The sequence below is a fragment of the Hypomesus transpacificus genome, chromosome 16, assembly GCF_021917145.1.
Source record: "Hypomesus transpacificus isolate Combined female chromosome 16, fHypTra1, whole genome shotgun sequence".
In the NCBI taxonomy this organism is placed as follows: domain Eukaryota; kingdom Metazoa; phylum Chordata; class Actinopteri; order Osmeriformes; family Osmeridae; genus Hypomesus; species Hypomesus transpacificus.
This window is the reverse complement of record NC_061075.1, coordinates 5392631-5413045: the sequence shown is the minus strand read 5'-3', so window position 1 is coordinate 5413045 and position 20415 is coordinate 5392631. Positions and strand designations below refer to the sequence as shown.

General features: G+C 40.5%; 1 protein-coding gene across 5 annotated transcripts in view; it reads left to right on the top strand.

Moving 5' to 3' along the window:
* Positions 1 to 18571, top strand: part of mcoln2 (mucolipin TRP cation channel 2) — a 34056-nt gene extending 15485 nt beyond the window's left edge. For 3 of the 5 annotated variants that reach the window (XM_047037063.1, XM_047037065.1, XM_047037062.1), the window contains 11 exons: positions 10648 to 10801; positions 11040 to 11118; positions 11209 to 11305; positions 11403 to 11502; positions 11679 to 11791; positions 12063 to 12212; positions 12678 to 12779; positions 12978 to 13100; positions 14242 to 14448; positions 14673 to 14803; positions 18090 to 18571. In XM_047037063.1, coding sequence (XP_046893019.1) covers positions 10648 to 10801; positions 11040 to 11118; positions 11209 to 11305; positions 11403 to 11502; positions 11679 to 11791; positions 12063 to 12212; positions 12678 to 12779; positions 12978 to 13100; positions 14242 to 14448; positions 14673 to 14803; positions 18090 to 18126 — 1293 coding nt within the window. In that variant the 3' untranslated portion in view covers positions 18127 to 18571. The remainder of the gene's footprint in view (positions 1 to 10647; positions 10802 to 11039; positions 11119 to 11208; positions 11306 to 11402; positions 11503 to 11678; positions 11792 to 12062; positions 12213 to 12677; positions 12780 to 12977; positions 13101 to 14241; positions 14449 to 14672; positions 14804 to 18089) is intronic. The other 2 variants (XM_047037064.1, XM_047037066.1) reach the window with 2 other exon arrangements.
* Positions 18572 to 20415: the final 1844 nt, after the last annotated feature.

Sequence of the window (20415 nt, the reverse complement as noted above, 5' to 3'; positions counted from 1 at the left end):
GACCACGAAGCCCCCAATCCTGGGAAAAATATGATTTGTCCCCCCCAATAAATCACTGTAAACATAACTATCTAATTTCAATAACATTAATAATATGCAATGAAAGCGCTTTGCTGATTATGGACACAATGGCACTTTTTAAAGTTTTAAATCAGGGGTACTCAATTAGAAACTCAAAAGGTCTACTCACCAAATTTCCATTCAGTCGAAGGTCCTTACCTTGGTTTGACTGGCCCTTACCTCTCCCATTGACTCCCATTCAAAATTGACTTCGGTTTAGGCACAGTACCCGTGCCCTTGGGCATCTTTCTCCCATACACCAGAGTTCTGAGGGTAATTTTGTTTATTGTCTATGCTTTGTGTCATAGTGACGTTTCACGTTAGCTCTACCACTTTTGACAAGGGCAACCGTCTCATTGCAGATTAAACACATCAGTTTTGTGCACCGGCAACACAAATGTGTTCTAGTCAGTCCATTCTGTCTGAAATTTGCGATTTTTCTGAATCAACTTTTCGCTGGGTTTTGTCACGCCATTATTTTTGCTAAGGAAGACCAGGTAGACTACCTACCGTTTGCAAATCGATTAGCCTGCGTTGTTGCGAATGACAAACACAACCTGCGTGACCCACAGTGGTTGCGGCCAACGTCGACTGAGTGAGTTGTCATGGTGATTGCTATTACAGCTCCTGATTGGATCTTTGGATTGGACACAAGATAGAAACCACATCTAGTAGAAAAACCATAGACATAATAAATAGTGTAAAGGCTATACAAAATGTGCCGGTTAAAATGTAAACGTTCGGTCAAAATGAATTAACTCCATTGGCTAATAATATATCGGCCAAAGGTCCGGGTCCGGATAGGAAGACGCCTGGGTCCGGACTCGGACCGCGGTCCGCCATTTAGTGACCCCTGTTTTAAATGATTGCAAACCCTGCCTTGGTCCCATAATGGTTTGATCCACAACCCCAGCCCTCAGCAGTGATGCAGGTGCATGTGTGAAAATCGGACAGTATCTATCTGTTTGTGTCGTTGGTGGCTGATGTCCAGTAAGTAGTTGTAAGTATTGGTTTGACCATTTATTTCTACCACTCAATACAATAAAACATTCATAACTTTCACAATTTTCCCCGCATTTGTCACTATGTTAGCTAGCTAGCTAGCTTTATTGTTAGCTAGCTAGCTAGCTAGCTAAGTAACATCACCAGCTGTCTGAATTAAAGTCAAAGGGAAGCTAGCAATCATTAGCCTGGTCCTAACCAGACCCTCGTACATTTCATTTGTACAGAGGGTCTGGGATCTCTCCATTGACAAACGTTAACTTCCTTGAAGGCGGGTCCTCTGTTGAAGTTGAAAACTATTGGATCCGCCCAGAGCCACTCTGATTTGCCATAACCAATCGCAAGCGTTCGCCTTAGCCAACTCCTTCACCACTACTGTAACGGAGCTAGCTGCCGTAGCTGGAAAATCGAACTTTTCCCGAACCCCGTGGGGAGGAGGGCCACAACATCATGGCCACCAACAAAACTATTCGGCAGCGATGCCACAACTGCCGAATAGTTTTGCTCGCATCGTTCTCCGCCGCCATTACTGAACTACTCAAACAAGTGCACAACATTAACGTCATCGTTCTCAGACACCATCTCTGTTCGCTGATTGGACCTACAAAAATAGTGTTTCTGGAAACCGACTTCAGAGCCGAGCTCCCAGACCTAGTACAGAAGCAAAATCCAAATTGAGCGGTACGTAGGAGGGCAGAGCCAGGCTAAGCAATCATACCTGTCAACATTGGAATACCAAAATCCGGGAGATTCTTTTTTGGGGGGGGGGGGGTCGTGCGGCTTGCTGATTAGACATTAAATTCCTCCGTCCATGTAGCCTACTGTCAGGGACGGACTGGAAGTAAAAATAGGCCCTGGACTTTGATCCAGACCGGCCCACCAGAACCGGTCCCATATACGCCACCACAGCGAGGGCCTTGCTAATGCATGCAACTTCTTTGCCTGATGTGATGCTAGTTATAGGGACTTCAACACTTAATGCGAGCGCGCATAGCGTGCGAGCAAATTTTTTGTGGCTGATTTGAGCTAAAAGATTTTTGAGGCTTTATGGAAAACAAACAAACACAGCCGCCTTTTCAATTGGTAAAAAATTGTCCAGTGAAGGTAATGACGTTTACGTTTATTGGCCTGGTTTTCCATAATAGGTGCGTTCGACATGACCCGACTTCATGCGGCGCCGCAGCCGGCTGCAGGCGGCTGACTTGAAAAAGTGCATTCTGGTTAGACTTTTTGTCCGACTTGAGACGGCGCCGAGGATACGTCACTGTGACGTCGCCATCAAAGTACCGTGAGATCGATTCGAGAACTGCCGGCTGTGTAGCCAAGCGCATTTTCTCAAGAGCAACTGCACGGTTCAAGTGACGACACAGCAATTTCATGATTGGCCAGACTCACACACGACAACTTTGACGCGTGTTTTGGAATATTCGGACACCTTCAAGTTTAATGTGTTGAAGAAAGGTTTTAGTCAGCCTCTTCACTACCGGAAAGACTGAGTTGAATTATAAACAAAGTAAAGTAAGCAAACAGCGCTTGATCGGCCATGACTGACATCAACGCAGCAAACCACGAGAAGCTGGAATGTCCGACTTCACAGAGCCGTTTTCAACTCCTCCCCGACTGCAAGCGGCTACTCTCGCCGGTCGTTTCATGCAGCCGCAGTCCATGTCGAACGCTTACTAGCAAGCTTTCTATATGTCAGTGTCACTGTTGTGTGCATAGACGTTCATTTGGAATAGACCAACCGTCCTGGGGGAAAGGGGGGCCGGCCAACCGTGTTGCTGGCCAACCGTTTCGCTCAATCTTCTGCCGAAATTTGTATTAGTAGTAAAAAAATAATAAGGCAGTAAAGCGAAGTATAAGGCAACCAGAAGTGCTTCGGCCCATCGGGAATTCTCTAGGTGCTCCCAATAGCCCGTCCGCTACTGTGTAGCCTACTGTTAATTTGCAGCTATATATTTTTTTTTTTGCGTAGCACCACCTGAGACTTTTGCCATTTCTACAAGTGATTCTGTATCAAAAATCAACCATGTATTTTTCAAATTCTCCTGCGTACCTGCGGAGATATCAACCTGCGCAACTGAGTTTTAGGTTGCGGCAGAGAATGTAGTTAATATAGACGGGCTCTGGTTGCGGTCACAAAAGGGTTGAAAATTGTATGATAGCCTATGTATTATGTGAGAGTAGGATGCATTTCATACAATACAAGATCTGGCAACTGGACAACATTTAAACAATATATTGATGTGAATATTTAGGCTATATAATGAGGTTTGGCCATACAAATTACGGGAGTTTCACGGGAGGAATGACAAAACGGGAGGGGGGCGGGAGATTGGTGTGAAATACGGGAGACTCCCGGGGAAAACGGGAGTGTGACAGGTATGCTAGCAATGCAGTAGCCTAGTTGTGTTCCTTATCTGACAAGGTGACTTGAGTGTCTACTATCGGAAATGCGGGTAGGCCTAACTAACGCGAAATTAATCCAGTTAATTGCACCACAGCGATTTCACTATGTTGGCAGGGTTCACACACACTAAGCCAGCTGCATTTGCATAGCTAGCAAACAAACCGATGGAGCAAACATTAGCTAGCACCTATTCCATTTGGCGTCGTCAAAAGATGGAAACTTTGCTATCGTCAATTTATTCCAAGATCAGCACGGATATTGTAGTTCTTCGAAATCCATTTGCCATGGTTAGCGATACTGAACAGAACTATACTATATTCTACCATTGTCATAATTATCTTAAATGATCTTGTTGCAAAAGCTAAATCATCTCTAGGGACTTTGAAGCACCTGTGTGCCGATCTGGAGTAAACTGGCAATAGCAAAGATGATGGCAAATGCCACTCAAACGGAATTGGGACTCGCTAGCTCTGCAAATTCAGCTATTCTGGGAAGCCAGCCAATATAAAACCAAAACATGAATTATATTAATATGACAAAAGGTTGCAGTTTGCGTTGTGTAAAGGGTGAACTCATACAGCTGTCAATCCTTGTCAATGCAATCCGTTTCACCTTTCCTAACTTTCTAGTTACCTGGGGCCAGTGACGTGCAGTCAGGGTAGGCAAGGTAGGCACTGCCTACCCTGCCAAATTTCAAACGTAAAAATGTTTATTAAATAATTTTATTTAATAAACCTATATTTGTATTTTTACTGATTATTCTTGTGATGTATATATGCAATATGTGTGTTATTTCAATTGTTTAGACGTTACGATGACAAATGTAGCAGTTACGCATAATCAAATACAACAAAATGGTAGAATAAGCAGTGCTTTTACTGTCCATTCATTGCGGACAACAACGAAAAACGCATTCGATCCTGTATTCTTTAACATGTACGTCGAAAAGCACAACTCTGCTGTGCCTTTGCACGTAACTATGTTATGCCAGTAATCATCAACGTTACGTATCAAACATGGACCAATTAAAATCGAGAAATTACTGGACATTTGCGCAGCTGACGTCATTACACCAGCTAAGCGTAACCCCGCGAAATTCAAAGTAAAAATGACGGCAGCAGTATCTCCCCATATCGTAGAACTAAGACATTTTTCAAAGCTCGATTTAATGGCAAAAATGAGTTGCTAGCAAGAGGGAGGCCCTATGCCAACCTTGCCTGAACTACACCAGCAAAAGGGACCAAAAATTGTTCGCTCGTTTCAAACGGACTGGTATGACAAAAAAGATTGGCTATGTGGCTGTGCTAGCAGTCAGCGGCTGTACTGCCATCCATAATCTACCGATTGGTGAGTCAGAAACTATTTTGGGTTTAATTTTGAGTTGGTTGAATTAATGCCGACTGCAAGCCATTTGCCTTCATATTCAATTGAGCAGTGTGTGTTCTCATTGTTGCTGACTGACAAACATAATTGGCCGCTGTGCAATAGTTAAGGATAAAGATGGTTGCATTCTGATGCTGGACATTGGTGTGTGTGTGTGTGTGTGTGCGTGCGTGTGTGTGCGAGAGAGAGACTACGATATGTCATGTCATGAGAGTAAGATATGTCATCCTGATTGGACATTTCTTGATATCAACCGTGCATGTGTGCCGCGCTTGTGCGTACTGTTTTGACGTAGCCTAGCCTAAACAATAAATTAGGTAACTTATTGACATCACCGCACGTCACTGCCTGGGGCCTCATATATAAACGTTGCGTACGCACAAAAAGCTTGCGTACGATGGTTTTCACGCACACTTTGTGATGTATAAAGATTTACTTGACGTGAGAATGTGCGGGCCGTCACGGAAACTTTTGAGCAGATGTGAGAATGTGCGGACCGTCCGCAAAGTCTTGTCTGGCTCTGTAACATGGCGAATTCCAACTGAAAAGTGCCGAGACTCACCAAACATTACAAAATAAAGTTTCCACTAGTACGTTTATGACGTTGACTATTCAAAAAATATAAAAAATAAACGTTTGATCATTAATGTGGATGATCATATCAAAATGCCAAAACCCAAAACGGGAAAAGCTATATAGCCTTCTGTTTATACCGCCACCACTTAATAACTTCTGTTAAACTTGAGGCTGTCAAACGAACGACAAAATCATGCTGTTACGATGCGCCACCACTCGTTTCTTCATTTAAAGTTTTATATCGGACCATTTCTTCTTAATTTCTGCCATGGTCAGGTTCTCTGAACCCACAGCATTGATGGCCCTATAATAATAATGATAATTTTATTTGTAATGCACTTTACATTTAGCTAAATCTCAAAATGCTGTCTTTTGTCACTAATACCTGATGACAGGCCGCCAAACAGGACACATTTTCTCGCCTCCACCTCTGTTGTCAGAACCGCGATCTGACAGTCACCGTATTTCTTCAAATAAACGCTGCAGCGTTTAACGTTCATTTTTGGTGCTGCGTTTCTTCGAGGGCGGCATTTATTCGAATAAATACGGTAATTCAGACAACGAAATGACCTCAGGAGCGCATTTATAGTCCATCTGCATATTAATTTATGGGAGGAGGCAAGGCGGGGTCAGTGGCTCGTTCACGTGCGGTCAATCTCACGTTGATTGTGATTTATAAAGGAAAGGTGCGCAGGACTAGCCTGGTCCTAACCAGATCCTCGTACATTTCATTTGTACAGAGGGTCTGGGATATCTACATTGACAAACGTTAACTTCCTTGAAGGCGGGTCCTCTGTTGAAGTTTAAAACTATTGGATCCGCCCAGAGCCACTCTGATTTGCCATAACCAATCGCAAGTGTTCGCCTTAGCCAACTCCTTCACCACTACTGTAACGGAGCTAGCTGCCGTAGCTGGAAAATCAAACTTTTCCCAAACCCCGTGGGGAGGAGGGCCACAACATCATGGCCACCAACAAAACTCAGCAAGGAATGTTCTTGCTCCGGCTTTAACCTATATTCGGCAGCGTTACCACAACCGCAGAATAGTTTCGCTCGCATCGTTCTCCCCCGCCATTACTGAACTTCTCAAACAAGTGCACGACATTAACGTCATCGTTCTCAGCCACTCCCTCTGTTCGCTGATTGGACCTACAAAAAATTTGTTTCTGGAAACCGACTTCAGAACCGACATACCAGACCTAGTACAGAAGCAAAATCCAAATTGAGCGGAAGTACGTAGGAGGGCAGAGCCAGGCTAGCGCAGGACCTGGCGTACGACCGGTTTTATACATGTGAATATTTTTGTGCGTAGGTACTTTTCGAGTTTTGGCCGTACGCCATCTTCTGGTATGAAAGCTGCGCAATCCTTTATACATGAGGCCCCAGGGGTCTCATTTATAAAACTGTGCGTAGGATTCTTACTAAAAGTGTACGTACGCCCAAAAGCCTAAAATGGCGTACGCACACAAAAATGCAGATTTATAAAACCGTGCGTAAGCACACCTGTACACAATGTTCCCTTTATAAATCACAGATTACCCGCAAGTGTGCGTAGGTGAATCTGCATTTTACCCCGCCCTGAACACGCCCATTTTCAACCAAAAATGGTCAATGCAAAGCACCTCTTGAATGCTAATCCAGTATATTAATGATCCTGGCATGCGATTGTTTTTAATGGTGAATCGTGGCGCATGACAACTTTTCAGACACTGTTAGCCTATTGGCGGAGGCCCGAAAACCACAGTATTTGGTGGCCGGTGGATCACCAATAAAAAAAACAGTGCGAGTGGTTTTAACTGTGCCAGTGATACCGCGAGTCAATATAAAAATTGGAAACAAAAGCGTTTTGGTATGGACAGTAATTATGGACTGATAACGAGGACGTAGAGTGTAGCGATTGCGCGGGAGCTTAACGACTTTATTTCCAGTTTTTGACATATGATGATAAATGCACAATATAAAAAAAATACATTTAGTTATACACTGTGTTCTGCAGTTAGGCCTTTCTAAAGGTAGGATATGTGATGTTATCCTGTATTCCATGCAGTCGGGGAATCTCCCCCTCCTGCACTCCCGTAGTGGACAACCTGATGGTGAAACAGCGCTGAATTTTGATTTCAAATTTGAGTTGGATTGTACAACGTTTTTATGGAACAATTATCACTCATTACAAGCGCAAATAACACTGCTGGATTTAATCTTCATGATAATGATGAAATCGAGGAAAAAAAACAAGATTGAGGAAAACAAAATATATAAATATTACGAGTAGAATCGTTCTTCCCTCATTTACTTTATGCAGTCTGTCTGACTACAGTATGGTCATCTGCGTCGCCATTTCCAACTGTTTCGAAAATGTGCGTAGGCCTACGGGAGGGTCAGAGTTTGTGTGGAGGACCGCACATTCTACCGTCAAGTTAGTTTTTTATAAATCACAACCTTTGCGTGGAAAGTGGCGTACGCAAATTTTCAGCCCTGTTTTGTGCGTACACAAGCTTTATAAATGAGACCCCTGGTAGATCGAAGCCTATTCTAGAAGAATGGTAATAAATGAAAAAAGCCCATCTCCTACTGTAAATAACCTGCACATTGTGTGTGCGGCCAGCATGGTAGAAAAATTGCAGAAAAAAGAAAGACGGACATCAGAGCTTTTCAGGAAACCAGAACGCAAAGAAAGAACCCTAGTGGCCTAATCTCAAAGACTATTTGAGAAATTTTTCATTAAAATGATGTGAAATGTGCTAATTGAATGCTTCATAATGATGCCGTTGGGCAGAGGAGGCACCAGATGACAAACAGACAATAGACCAATTATTTGTTTGTAAACAATCGGGATGCGCGCGCACTGTGGCTGCAGAAAACTGGGAAAGGATAGCATTTTAAATGGCAAAAGGACCACACGGATAATACAAATAGTTAGATTTAAAAAGACCAAAAGCGTCGAGGAGGACATGCCTTTAGGAGAGAAAGCGATTACCCAATGATCTGTCGCATCAGAATTTTGATTTGGGTCACGAAAGTCTTGAAATTTGAGTGAGCATGTCGCCCGGTACAGACCGCATAGTCGAGCGGCAACCATGTCTTCACGTCATGTCACAAAGTTCATAATTTTACATTTTTACAGTCAATTCTACATTTAAAAAGTCGAGCAGGGCAGCTTTCAAGAGATATGGGAATTCTGCTTTTAGTCAGCTGGTCCAATTATTTTTCTGATTTGTTTAAACTGGCAATCTGAGTGAGACTACATCCCAGTTACACTGTTTTGACGTTAGCCTCTGTCAGACTCGCTCACTGGCAGTGTGCACAATGTTGTATTTCACTCCATTCTACACCAGAAACGTCAGGGAGGACTTCCTAATACGAGTCTGGTGAAGATAGCCAGAATCTCGGATTTCATTAACCTGTCTGTTTCATTCGTCATTTGCCTGAGAAAGCGACCTCTGTTAGCCAGGCTAGTTTTGCCCGATCACTTGGACAGGCTATTTGTTTAAGGGTATCGGGGTCAAGTGACTTTTGAGCATAGACAAGTGAACGTAAATGTATTTGTCCAAAGGCCAAGAGCCTCAAAAAGTTAATATCAAGCCCTGCAATCCAGTGGCCAGAGATATATGATGACCTGAACGGTACTCCAAGAGTAATAGAACGGGGAGAAGTTCGTCTTTTGCAACCCACATGCGCAGTTGAGCCTGCTTGACAGTTGTGTGACGTAGGGTGATAATTGGTCTATAGAGCTGCAGGTAGACAGGAACAGACTGGCAGAGACAGGGGGTCTCAGGTAACTTTGTTGAGTCTCTTGTTTGGCAACATGATGGGTTCTCTTCTTTAGACTTGTAAAATAGGGACATAATTGGACAATGCCATGGATACCCCCACTCTCTACTTAAACTGGTGACTGAACCAATATTAGTTTGAGGCAATGGTTTTGTTGTTGTGATTATTTGTGTAGTATTGGGTATTGGTAGTTAGAAGGATGGGAAACACCTTATGTATTTTTTAGGAGACAGTCTGTGAGTCAGTGAGGGTGGTGAAAGGGAAAGTGCCAGGAAGAGACTTCAGATGACAGTGTCACAGGCTCACAGCCATGGCAGGACCGGGGGTCAACCCTTTTGTCAGCAGGAAACAGTGGCACCGTACTGTCTAGTCACCTCAGTGGTGGCACAGAACCATATCAGCCACACCCACAATTTATAGAACCGCAGAGTCTTGCCAAAAAAGTGTTGAAACTTCAAGAGATATGGTTTCACGATTTTCCCCAACTTTATGATGGTTCAATTGAGATTATTTTAGATGAGACTGCCCCATGCCCATTGTAATTACATAAACTGCACCCATACAATGTACAGTACATACTGGCCTTTCTTGGTATTGCTGGTTGTAAATACTGTACACCTGCATTCATACTTGACTGATAAGAAACACTACTAGAACAAATTGAGATAACCCTTCAGTTACGAACTACAAATTAACCCGTGGGTATTAATTATGGTTCCTCAATATACATTTAACATATTACAATGTAGGCTGTATTGCAGCAATCATTTTGGTGTCCCCCTCAGAAATTGCTCTAGCCTGACGTTGTCATACTCATAATTCTAGTCAGAATATGAGTCTGATAACTCTCCGTTGGGCTGTGACTATGGGGCGTGTTTCAACCGAACTCGTAAAACAAATGCCCCTTCGCTCAATTGGATAGACCTACAACCAATCAGAGCAACGTAATATGTTGTTTGTTGAAAACGAATTCAACCCAAGCGGTCTTTCGTGATGTTGTTGATTACGTTACTGTTGATCATCTGTCCATCATCGTATAAAGCCCGCCCTGGGAATTTCATTGGTCCGACCAGCTCCTGGTCATATATAGTTTGTCCCCAATACGAGCCCCTCCAGACCCAACTTCCCGACCAGATTATTTTGTGGGCGGGGCTAAATTGGGCTGGCAGCCAGGCTAAAATTGCTCTTGAGAAAATGTCATATAATCGTCCCCCCAAAGTTGAAAGCAGATTTTCGCCACTGGCTTCCCCTGTTTGAAAGACCAGCAGCCGCCACTGATCCAAATCTATTTGTATTTAAAAGCTCACAACAATATACAACTAAACATACATAGCTTTATTGAAGAAGTTCCTTTTGCACAAGACTGCCTGTCAATACAATTTAAAAAAAATAGGCTGAAAGTGAATTCTAGAAACTGTGTTTTTATGGAGGCTGTATCCATGCAGTACGACCACCTGGGTCACCTTTCTGTGGGGCCCATCAGCTATGCTGAGGATAATGGGAAGCCGGTGCCATTGATCATGTGTAAGGAGTACTACAAGAGAGCGAGTGTGAAGCCTTCTGACGAGGCCTACGACATAGATGCCCAGTTGGAAACAGGTTCTGTCATGCTCACCTTTGTGGTCGTCATGGTCAATTTTGAGCTATTGTTTGGCATTGTCCTTTATTAGAAATTGTAAAAGTAGTTAACAAGTGAATTGGTATATAGAGAATAGAATAAAGCAAACAACGTACTTACATTATGCTAAGTGAAAGGGACTGTATTAAATGATGTAGTATATTAAGCAGTTTTTAAATTTGTATTTGTCTTTCTTAAAGTTTGATTAAACTCTTTTAGTTTGTATGTCAAAAGATCCAGCCTCCGTGCATGGATGGAGAACTGAAAATTCTTCATTTTTTGATCTGGAATTTTATAGGTTTGTACCCTTTAGAAAGTATTAATACATTTTTATGAAAAGTATTTATTTGGCCTTGAAGTTGGTAATTTGTTATTTTTTTCTATTCAGGCTAGTAGACATCAAGATAACTTTCCAACTAAAAGGAATCAACCTCCAAACAGTGCGCTCGCATGAGTTACCTGACTGTTACACATTCTTTGTCACTGTAAGGGTCCCTGTTTAGTGTAAACATCTTCCATGCCATGTACATAGGATAATGATGAATTATGTCTGAATAAAACTTTATTCCACTCACTTTATAGATTACATTTGACAATCAGTGTCACAGTGGAAAGGTGAAAATCTTCCTCGAGATCGATGCACCGAGAAGCCCATGCAAAAATTGGAAGATATCTGGGACTGGTAAATCCTTGTTTTTCCACTGTAAACAAAGAACACCGCAGACATTGCAATTGTTAACATTATTCTGTCCCACATCACATATATTTTTAGTAGATTACACTTTTGTAACTGGGATGGGTTTATCTGTTTCTGCCCAGAAGAGACTTCTGTAATTTGGATGAGTTTATCTGTTTCAGCCCAGAAGAACACACACTATCTACTGTTTTTTGACAGTTTTGTCATCCTGGTATGTTTGACCTCAGCAGTGCTGTGCACTCGCTCCATCGTTCTGGCAGTTCGGTTACTTCAGGTGGGTCTTCGTATCTTCAATTTAGACCTTGTCTTTCTCTCTATGAGTGTTTGAATCACAACAAATGACACAAATATTGTCTGCTTTTCAACAGTGTTTCCTTGTATCTATTGAATTTTTTAGTGTCACTTCTATTAATGCTACACTACTATAGCTTCGCAGTTGTATGTCAACTTAATAAAACTGATGATGCATGCAGTGGTAGTTAAGACTTGACCTAACTTAGCTTGTTAATTCACTGCCCTTTTGCTGTTTTGCTCCTCGTTTATAGCGATTTTCAAGATTCTTCCATGACAATTCTAAATGCAATGTGTGCCAATCAGACAAAAAGGAGTTCCTAAATGGTTGGTATGTTCTGGTTATTGTTAGTGACACCCTGACCATAGTAGGATCCATATTGAAGATGGAAATACAAGCAAAGGTACATTCTCAGACTTAAAGTTCATGTTTATTAATTTGAATTGCTATTCACAAACCTTTTGATAACTGCTTGAAAAGTGAAGTGTAAAATGTTTCTCACTATACTGTAACCCAATAATGGTTAATAAAAAAAAACTTGAATGAAGAGGTTAAGAAATCAAATTGTATGTTGCCTAGACACCTAGAGTCAATGTCCGTGGACTTTGGAGCAACATGGCTGAATGTAGACATTGTAAAAACCCAGAGCTATTTACTTTAACCCATGTGTGACTTCTGAGTCAAGCTTTTATAACCCCCGCACTAAGCTTATACTTTAAGCTGACATATGAGGAATAGAAGTCCCTTCTTTGTACACAGTATAGTTTGTGGGGCTGTGATACTATCAGTAGCTGTATTTATACAGTCTGTTGTGAATTTGTCTGACTCTCTCCTCTCTCGTCTATCTTTTTATATATCTCTTATTTAGAGTCTGACCAGCTATGATGTGTGCAGTATCTTCTTGGGAACGTCTACATTATTGGTGTGGGTGGGGGTGATCAGATACCTTGGATACTTTCAGAAATACAATGTAAGTTTGTATAGAGACTGGGTAGTATCAATACTTCCCTTATTTAATCAGATATCAGTTCCCTGTGTCACATACGATTCTATACAAACAAACTGTGTCAGTCCCAAGTTCTGGAAAGACTACCACAACACACACAATAACCGCCCCTTTTTCCCCTACCAGTCTGTTAGATTTTTGCATTCTGTTTGTGTCCCCCAGGTTCTCATCCTGACCATGAAAGCTGCCTTCCCCAAGGTTCTACGCTTCTGCTGCTGTGCTGGAATGATCTATCTTGGCTATACTTTCTGTGGCTGGATAGTACTTGGGCCCTACCATGAAAAGGTACAACTCATTGTATGATAATAATACAGTCAGTACGATATAGTCTAGTGCAGTATTTATTAGTATAGTAAAGTGTCATGTAGATTGATGATAATTAAAATGCCTGCAATGAGTTAGATTTAAATCTGTTTAGATATAGATTTAAAATGTTCATATGTTTTGTAACCACAGGGTAGCAGTGTTTATTCATTTTTAAGAGGTTTATGTCATAGTTAAAGCAACGTGCCATGCCCAACAGAATAAATAATAGCAGCAAGTATTTAGCCATAATTGTCATGTAAGATAAATTAATTACGGAAGTAAAGTTTAACTGAATATAGATGTAACTTGTTTTTCTGACGTGGGCCAATGCCAACAAACAACTGAAAGTAGACATCTACAAAACCAAAAATCCAGTTTGTTGAATAAGGTGCAGATGATTTAAAAAGTATATATATTTTTTGTACAAAGACACTCATGTTTATGAACCATAAATGCATTGCAAACGTGGACACAATCAAAATGCAAACACATTCATCACACATTCTACAGCGATGTGCTCTTGTTACATTGAAATCACTAAAGCCAATATTATATATGACACCTGTGAACAGCAGAGTGGCATATCCCATTGGAGTCTGTCACCGCAGTGTAAATAAAGTGGGTTCAGTTCAGTGTCTATCAGACAATTGAAAGTGAAGACGTGGTCATGGGCGTCCCTTCAATGTCAGCAATTCCAGTTTGTGTGTTTACTGTGGAAGGTAAACAGCGGATGTGAGAAGGCTGCCAGGCCACACGTCCTCCTGTCCTCTTACCCAGAATCCATATGGTCTGAGTGGGCTGTGTTTAGATCCTATCTCGTTTTTCTGTTTGCTGAGTTTGCTCCTCTGTATGTTTTCTACCATGTCTCATGACTTCTTTCTTTCTTTTCTCTGTCTTTATCTTTCACGGATCTTTGATTTTCCATTGGTCTCTTTCTGTCCCTCTTTTTCTATCTTCCTATGTCTTTGGTCTGTCTTTCTTCCTTTTGTGTCTTTCTATTATCTGTATCTTTCATGGCCAACAGGGACCAATCCCCCCCCCCCCCCCTATTTTCTGTCTGAGTATTAATATCTCTCCTTCACCCTCCCCCTTTTTATTCCTCATCATATCCCTCTCTCAGTTTGAGGGCTTAAGTCGTGTGGCAGAGTGCCTGTTCTCCCTGGTGAATGGAGACGACATGTTCACCACCTTCGCCCAGCTAAAGGACAGGAACACGCTGGTGTGGGTCTTTAGCCGTGTATACCTCTACTCGTTCATCTCCCTCTACATCTATATGGTGCTATCACTCTTCATTGCTATCATCACAGATGCATACGAGACCATCAAGGTATTGACACCAGAACCGAGATTATGCTCAAATCCATTATGATCCCAAGGCCTTGTAAAACATATAATTCCAGAGACAGAATTCTGACAGAAAACTGATGAGCCCTTATTAGAGATCAAATAACTGAGCACAATTCTCCTCAAATGTGACTAATAAGGGGTTCATTAATGACAACATTCTCTACAGAGCCACACTTATGAATGACCTTTTATTTTTTCAAACAGAACTACCAGAAGAATGGCTTTCCCTTAACTGACCTTCAGAAGTTCCTGAAAGAAGAAAAAGACTTTCCTCCTGGTGAGGACACAGAGACCGACTCACAGATGAGATACTCATCTCCCTGCTGCTGTAGACGGTAAAGTGTTACTAAATTTCCATTATGTTAAGGTATTGGTCTGTAGACCTGACAGGCTATAAAGAATGCTCTTAATTTAGGTAAATTTACTGCACAAATATTATTCAGTCGTATCTTTTTCTGCTCATAACATCACATCTCAGTCCTTTCTGCAAGTTTTTATGCGCAACAATGAGAAACTTTGTTTCAATTCATTGCCATGGCCAAATTCATGAGTTCTTTAGATACATGTCTTTTGTACCCATTTCCAAGCCAATCTCTGTCATCAGTGGCGATGCAGAGTTCCCTTTTCTGTGCTGAGGTTCAGCCTGGCCCTCTGTGGTCTCAGCAATGAAATTAGTGGTGGGAAAAATGCAGACACACCCAGCGATGTGCTGATTACAGAGAGACTGGCTCAGGCTGGGAAGAGCCTTCTCCCTATGGCCGCCACAGATAAACAACTCAGGGTTTGGCGTTGAGACTGAGTCAAATCAACCAGTTTTCTTCTGCATAGTCCCATCTCTCCCCTGAATGTTTTGGATCTTCTTGAGTTCGAGCCCATGGCCCCTTATTTCTTAACGAAACACTTGTCCAATGCCACGACTGTCCTGAAAAGATGCAAAGATTTAATTACTATTATTTTTCTATTTACTGATTTGAATCAGTGAGATAAATAGAACATTTTATAATGCTTAGATTAAATTTCAATGTTTGGTGGTTGACTTGATGTGCCCAGGTTTCCTTATGAGAAATTAAAAGATTTTTTAGAAAGTAGTTGTGAGGGTTCTTTTATTATGCTCCTTCTTTGTTCGTCTTCCTTCTTTTGGTTTTGTTTTGCTTCAGGTTCTAGTTCAGTTTTTTCACTGTCTAGTATTACGTTTCTATGTTCCGTGTTGTTCTGGCTGTCATTTGGTTGTATTGATTTCACCTGTTAATAGTTAGCATGCCTATTTAAGTCAGGCCCTTCGTTTGTTTCATTGTGAGGTATCATTTGTGTTAGCGACATACTGAGCATAAATATTTGGATTGATTTATATAGTGTCATCGACCTTTGCACTGTTTCTTTGACCTTGTATTGTGCCTAGCCCGTTGGATAATTTCTGCCTTGTGGATTTCCGACCTATTTCTGTTTGACTACAATTTTGCCTTGTCCTTTTTGTGGAATAAAACACAACACCTTTTACTCTACATCTGGGTCCTCTTCCCTTTCTTGGATCTACCTGGGATTGTGACAGAAGTATTATACCACATCCTTCAATCACACTAATGACATTTTAGTTTGTGAATCCAGTCTTATTCATCATCTTCTCTCATTGCTTTTTTCTACTGTTCCATAGCCCTTCAAATGTTTCAACAGACCAGTGATGTTGGTTTGAAATGTACAAGTTTGCAAGTCAAATGTGGTCAACTTAGTGCTACAGCAACACGAGCTGACATAGATGGCAAATCTGATCAAATAGTATATAAATGTTTAGTTCTTTACTTGTACATTATTTCATAATTTGACTTCCTTTGGTCTGTGAATCATTAGCATCATCCAACCCTTGTTATCTTATTAGTTGTCCCTCCTCCACTCTGATACTACAAACACTGTCAATTTAAATTTGTGTGAACCATTATCCGTTATTAACCATTATCAAGGGTCTGAGGTATCAAACCATTGCATTACGGATAGTCGCTTTATGGTACAGTAGGATCTGTAAAGATCTCTGTAGCAGTTGTTTTCCTAGAACATTTTCCAGTTAAATATGGGGGGGCAAGAGCTGAGTGATCCATTTCTACATTGAACCTCAGTAGCAGGGCTTGATGCTGGTTTGATGCAAGTTTGATAATGGTTGGCTAAGTTATCTGAGATCCGTTTTTGTCTATTCTGATGCACTTTACTGCATTAGTGATTCAACCATCAGCTGGAGGTTCCTTTGTTTGCACAATTTGTTTGCAAATTGCAGGCATCATTTTGGTGGTGGTATCAAATTGAAGGACATTCCCCCGGAGTGGTTTGTGCCTTCCTGCTCCATTCTCAAGTTTAAATTTTTAATTTGATCACATTCTCATTGGCTTCAAAAAGCACTCTAGCATACTTCCTAACCACATTAACAAAATCAATACATTCAGAGCATTCTCTCATTTGAGTTATTTCACTCTCTAAACAAATATTTGTGCTATAGGCCGCATGTAAAGAAATCCAAATGTACCAACAGTGTTGTGTTGCTTAAGCAAAATGGAGGCTCAAGCTGGTAGTAAACTTAAGTTAGTTACCTCCAACTCCACATTCATAACTGCATTACTATGGCTATAGGCAACATATATTAACTATAAAAACTGTAAGAAGTCAGTAATAGTATGATATACTTTTTGATAAAGTGAGTTATTAGATAGTTAGCATGATAGAGAAAAGTGCATTAAGGTCAGTTAACTAGTCTTTAATTGGCCATTACTGTATAAACCTAATGAAAAACCATGAACCATTGGTTCACTTTCAGTTTAGATCAAAGGAGCTTTATTTTTTTACTTTTACTTCACCAGTGTATCCAGTTGAGGATCTCTTTTGCAAGGAAGCCCTGCATACTCACTGTAAATAACCTACTTGCAGTGCTTTACAAGATCATGCCTAGTTCCTCCCAGGAGGCTTGTTGAAAATAAACAGTGTTGAAGAAAAGGAGAAGAACTTTTCTGAAAAAGTGTACTGTAATGTTAGAATAGTTTGGTTTCGTTTCAGTTAACCTTAACCATGACAAGAGGTATCATGTCATGGAATCCCTAAAGGACAAACGGGGGGAAAAAAGTTCCCTCACAAAAGGATTTGCGTTGTGTTGAAAATGTTTTCTCTTATAATTCTGAAAAGATTTAACCATTTACGTAAGCCTGTTGACAAATTCAGATAAACTCACTAATGACTCAGACAGTGGTTGACAACCCTAGCCTTCTAGCCCAGCAACGTACTGTAGATAGCTACCATGGTTTTGGTAACAATGCATTTGCTATCTGTCATAACCAGTAGGCCTATATTGATAAATTTGGTTTGACAAATCTGGTTCATAATCATTGAGTGAGTTACAGTTTCCTTATGATCAACTTTTAAATAAAGTAAGATGAGCTGTCCCATTAAGTAAAACATTTAGCTAACTAGCAGCCCTATCCCCTTTGATTGGTAGCGAGCAAACTGCTAAAAAAATCTCTTTAAATAAATAGCAATTTAGCAGATACTCAGGTATGAATCAAATTAGCCCATTGAGTCCACAAAATATACATTATATTTCTCGATATGAAATTGCTATTAGATATATGTGTGTTCGTTTTATTTCAGAGCTCCAAGAGATGATGACATCACACTTACCAGCTGACAGCAAGCTCCCCTTACACTCCATAAAATGCTGGGAGAAGAGGATTCAGAGAACAAGGAACAGGATCCTCTGCTAGTGAGGAAAATGCCTGAAAAACATTGTTAAGCACAGTATTTACACATAGGCCAATCTGCTGACTCTTTGCTAATATTTGCTGTATTGCTATCTTGAGTATTTCTAGGCTGACACCAGCAATGCATGGCTATCGATATTCATTCTAATCCACCCATGCAATGTTTCTGAAATACAAAGGAAACATAAATATAAAATGTGTTGCTGGTTTAGACTTTCTTTAATAATCTTTAATACACTGAATGGAACCCTTTATCTACAAATGAGTGGATGTGTTATTGTTTGTATCTATGAATCAATACTCAACATTCAGACTTGTTGTTATTGTTAATGGTAAACTGTGCATGTTGAATACACATTTTTTCGTACAATGAGTTAGTTACACAGTGCAAATATTGTTATATAATTTTATTGATTCATAATTTACACAATGCCGTGTTCAAAACGTGTATCCTATTTAGCCAGGATGTAGAAAAAGTCAGGTAGCATGAGATAAGACAACTAGGGGACTTGGAGAATATGCTACTAAGTGCTTAATTGGAGTGATTTAGAGTGGTCATGTTAAGCAATTTTATAAACAAATATCTGTGCTAAAGTTCATTTAAGATCAGTGAAGTTATTCTCTAGTAACAAATGAACTAAAAGCATAGTTCCAGTATTCCAGAGTCCAAGTTCAAGTCTTTTATTGTCAGATGCACAAAACAACACAAGGTCAGTCTGGGCACTGACATTCTTGGGACAAGACAACACAAAGCAACCTGGCATAACATAACATATAAGTATTTAGTTTAACATAGATTACATCTATGATATGCTAAAATATAATAAACCTCCTAAATATACAAAATAATATAAAATATACAGGACAGTATACTAAACCTCTAATACACATAATAACCTATAACCTTATGAACCTATACTAACCTAGAGAGAAGTGCTCAATGCAAGGTGGCAATGGAGCTTTCCTGTTGCATTATCTATTTGTGTGGGATGTCAAGACAGGCTTTGTGGAAAACATAAGAAAATCCTTATTCCACTTTACATTAAGAAATGTGTATTCATTTAAGCTGTAGCAGATGATTTTATACAAATACAAATAGTGCATATACAAAGTACAGCTGAAAAACCTCAGAAGGGCAGTTCTAACAGCAAAAAATCTGAATCAGAAATGGTTTTAATCGCCCTGAAAGTTTGCGCAGACAAGGAATTCACTTTGGCAGGGTGCATACATTCAACATATAGGAGTAAATCTTAAATAAGTGGTGTAAGTTTAAACAAGTCTAACTACACTATAGAAAAGGTGCCAAGTTTAGGCCATATGGCAGGTTAACCACCACTGTCGATTAATGGGTACATAGAGCACTCAAGATGTGTATATTCAAGAAATCTCAAAATGGTGTCTCAAAATGGTGTTTAAGACCAGTTTTTTTTTCTTCGAACCGGAAAACGATAACCGGCTTCCGGTTGAAACCCGCTATGAATCATGGGTAAATTTGCTAACCAGGAAAAAGGTGGATATGCCAAATTGCTGTTTTGCGTGCAGTTTATAACCAAATTCCTCCGCAGAACTTCATGAACTCTTTATCCATTATACGTCATCATTCAGACTCGGATTTTACGGAGATTAACGATATCGAAGCTTCCAAATTTATTTTTTGTACGTTTTTGTGGGGTAATTTTCACCTCAACCAACTTTCAATAACAACCAATAATTATTATTTGCCACCAACACCAAGCAGCATTCTTGTAAATATAAATGAGAAAAAAAAGATGCCAGGCCAGGTTCTTGCCAGCAGTTGAAGGGTGGGTTGTGGAGATTATTTTTATTTATTTTTCTGATTCAACTCTTTATAACTCAAGACAACTATCATCTCAATATTTACCTCACACGTCTAATTAGTGATCTCCGACTTGGCGTATATATGGCACACAAAATAGATGTGTAAACCCGTGTCATAGATAGGCAGAAGTATGAGACTGGGTTGGCGGAGCGGACTCCATGCAGACTGCTGAGTCTTCTGCCTCTTTGTTAGGCTGTCACACAATTCCCGTCTCTGAGTTGAAGCCACGCCCCCTACGCAAAATCGGGGCCCAAAAAAATGAAAAAAAACGTTAAAAAAGTTTTGAATCTGAAAACATGAAATGTGAAACTACGTGAAAATATGAAAGCGAAAAATGAAAATGTAGAATTTATTCAAAATTATTCCAACATTGAAT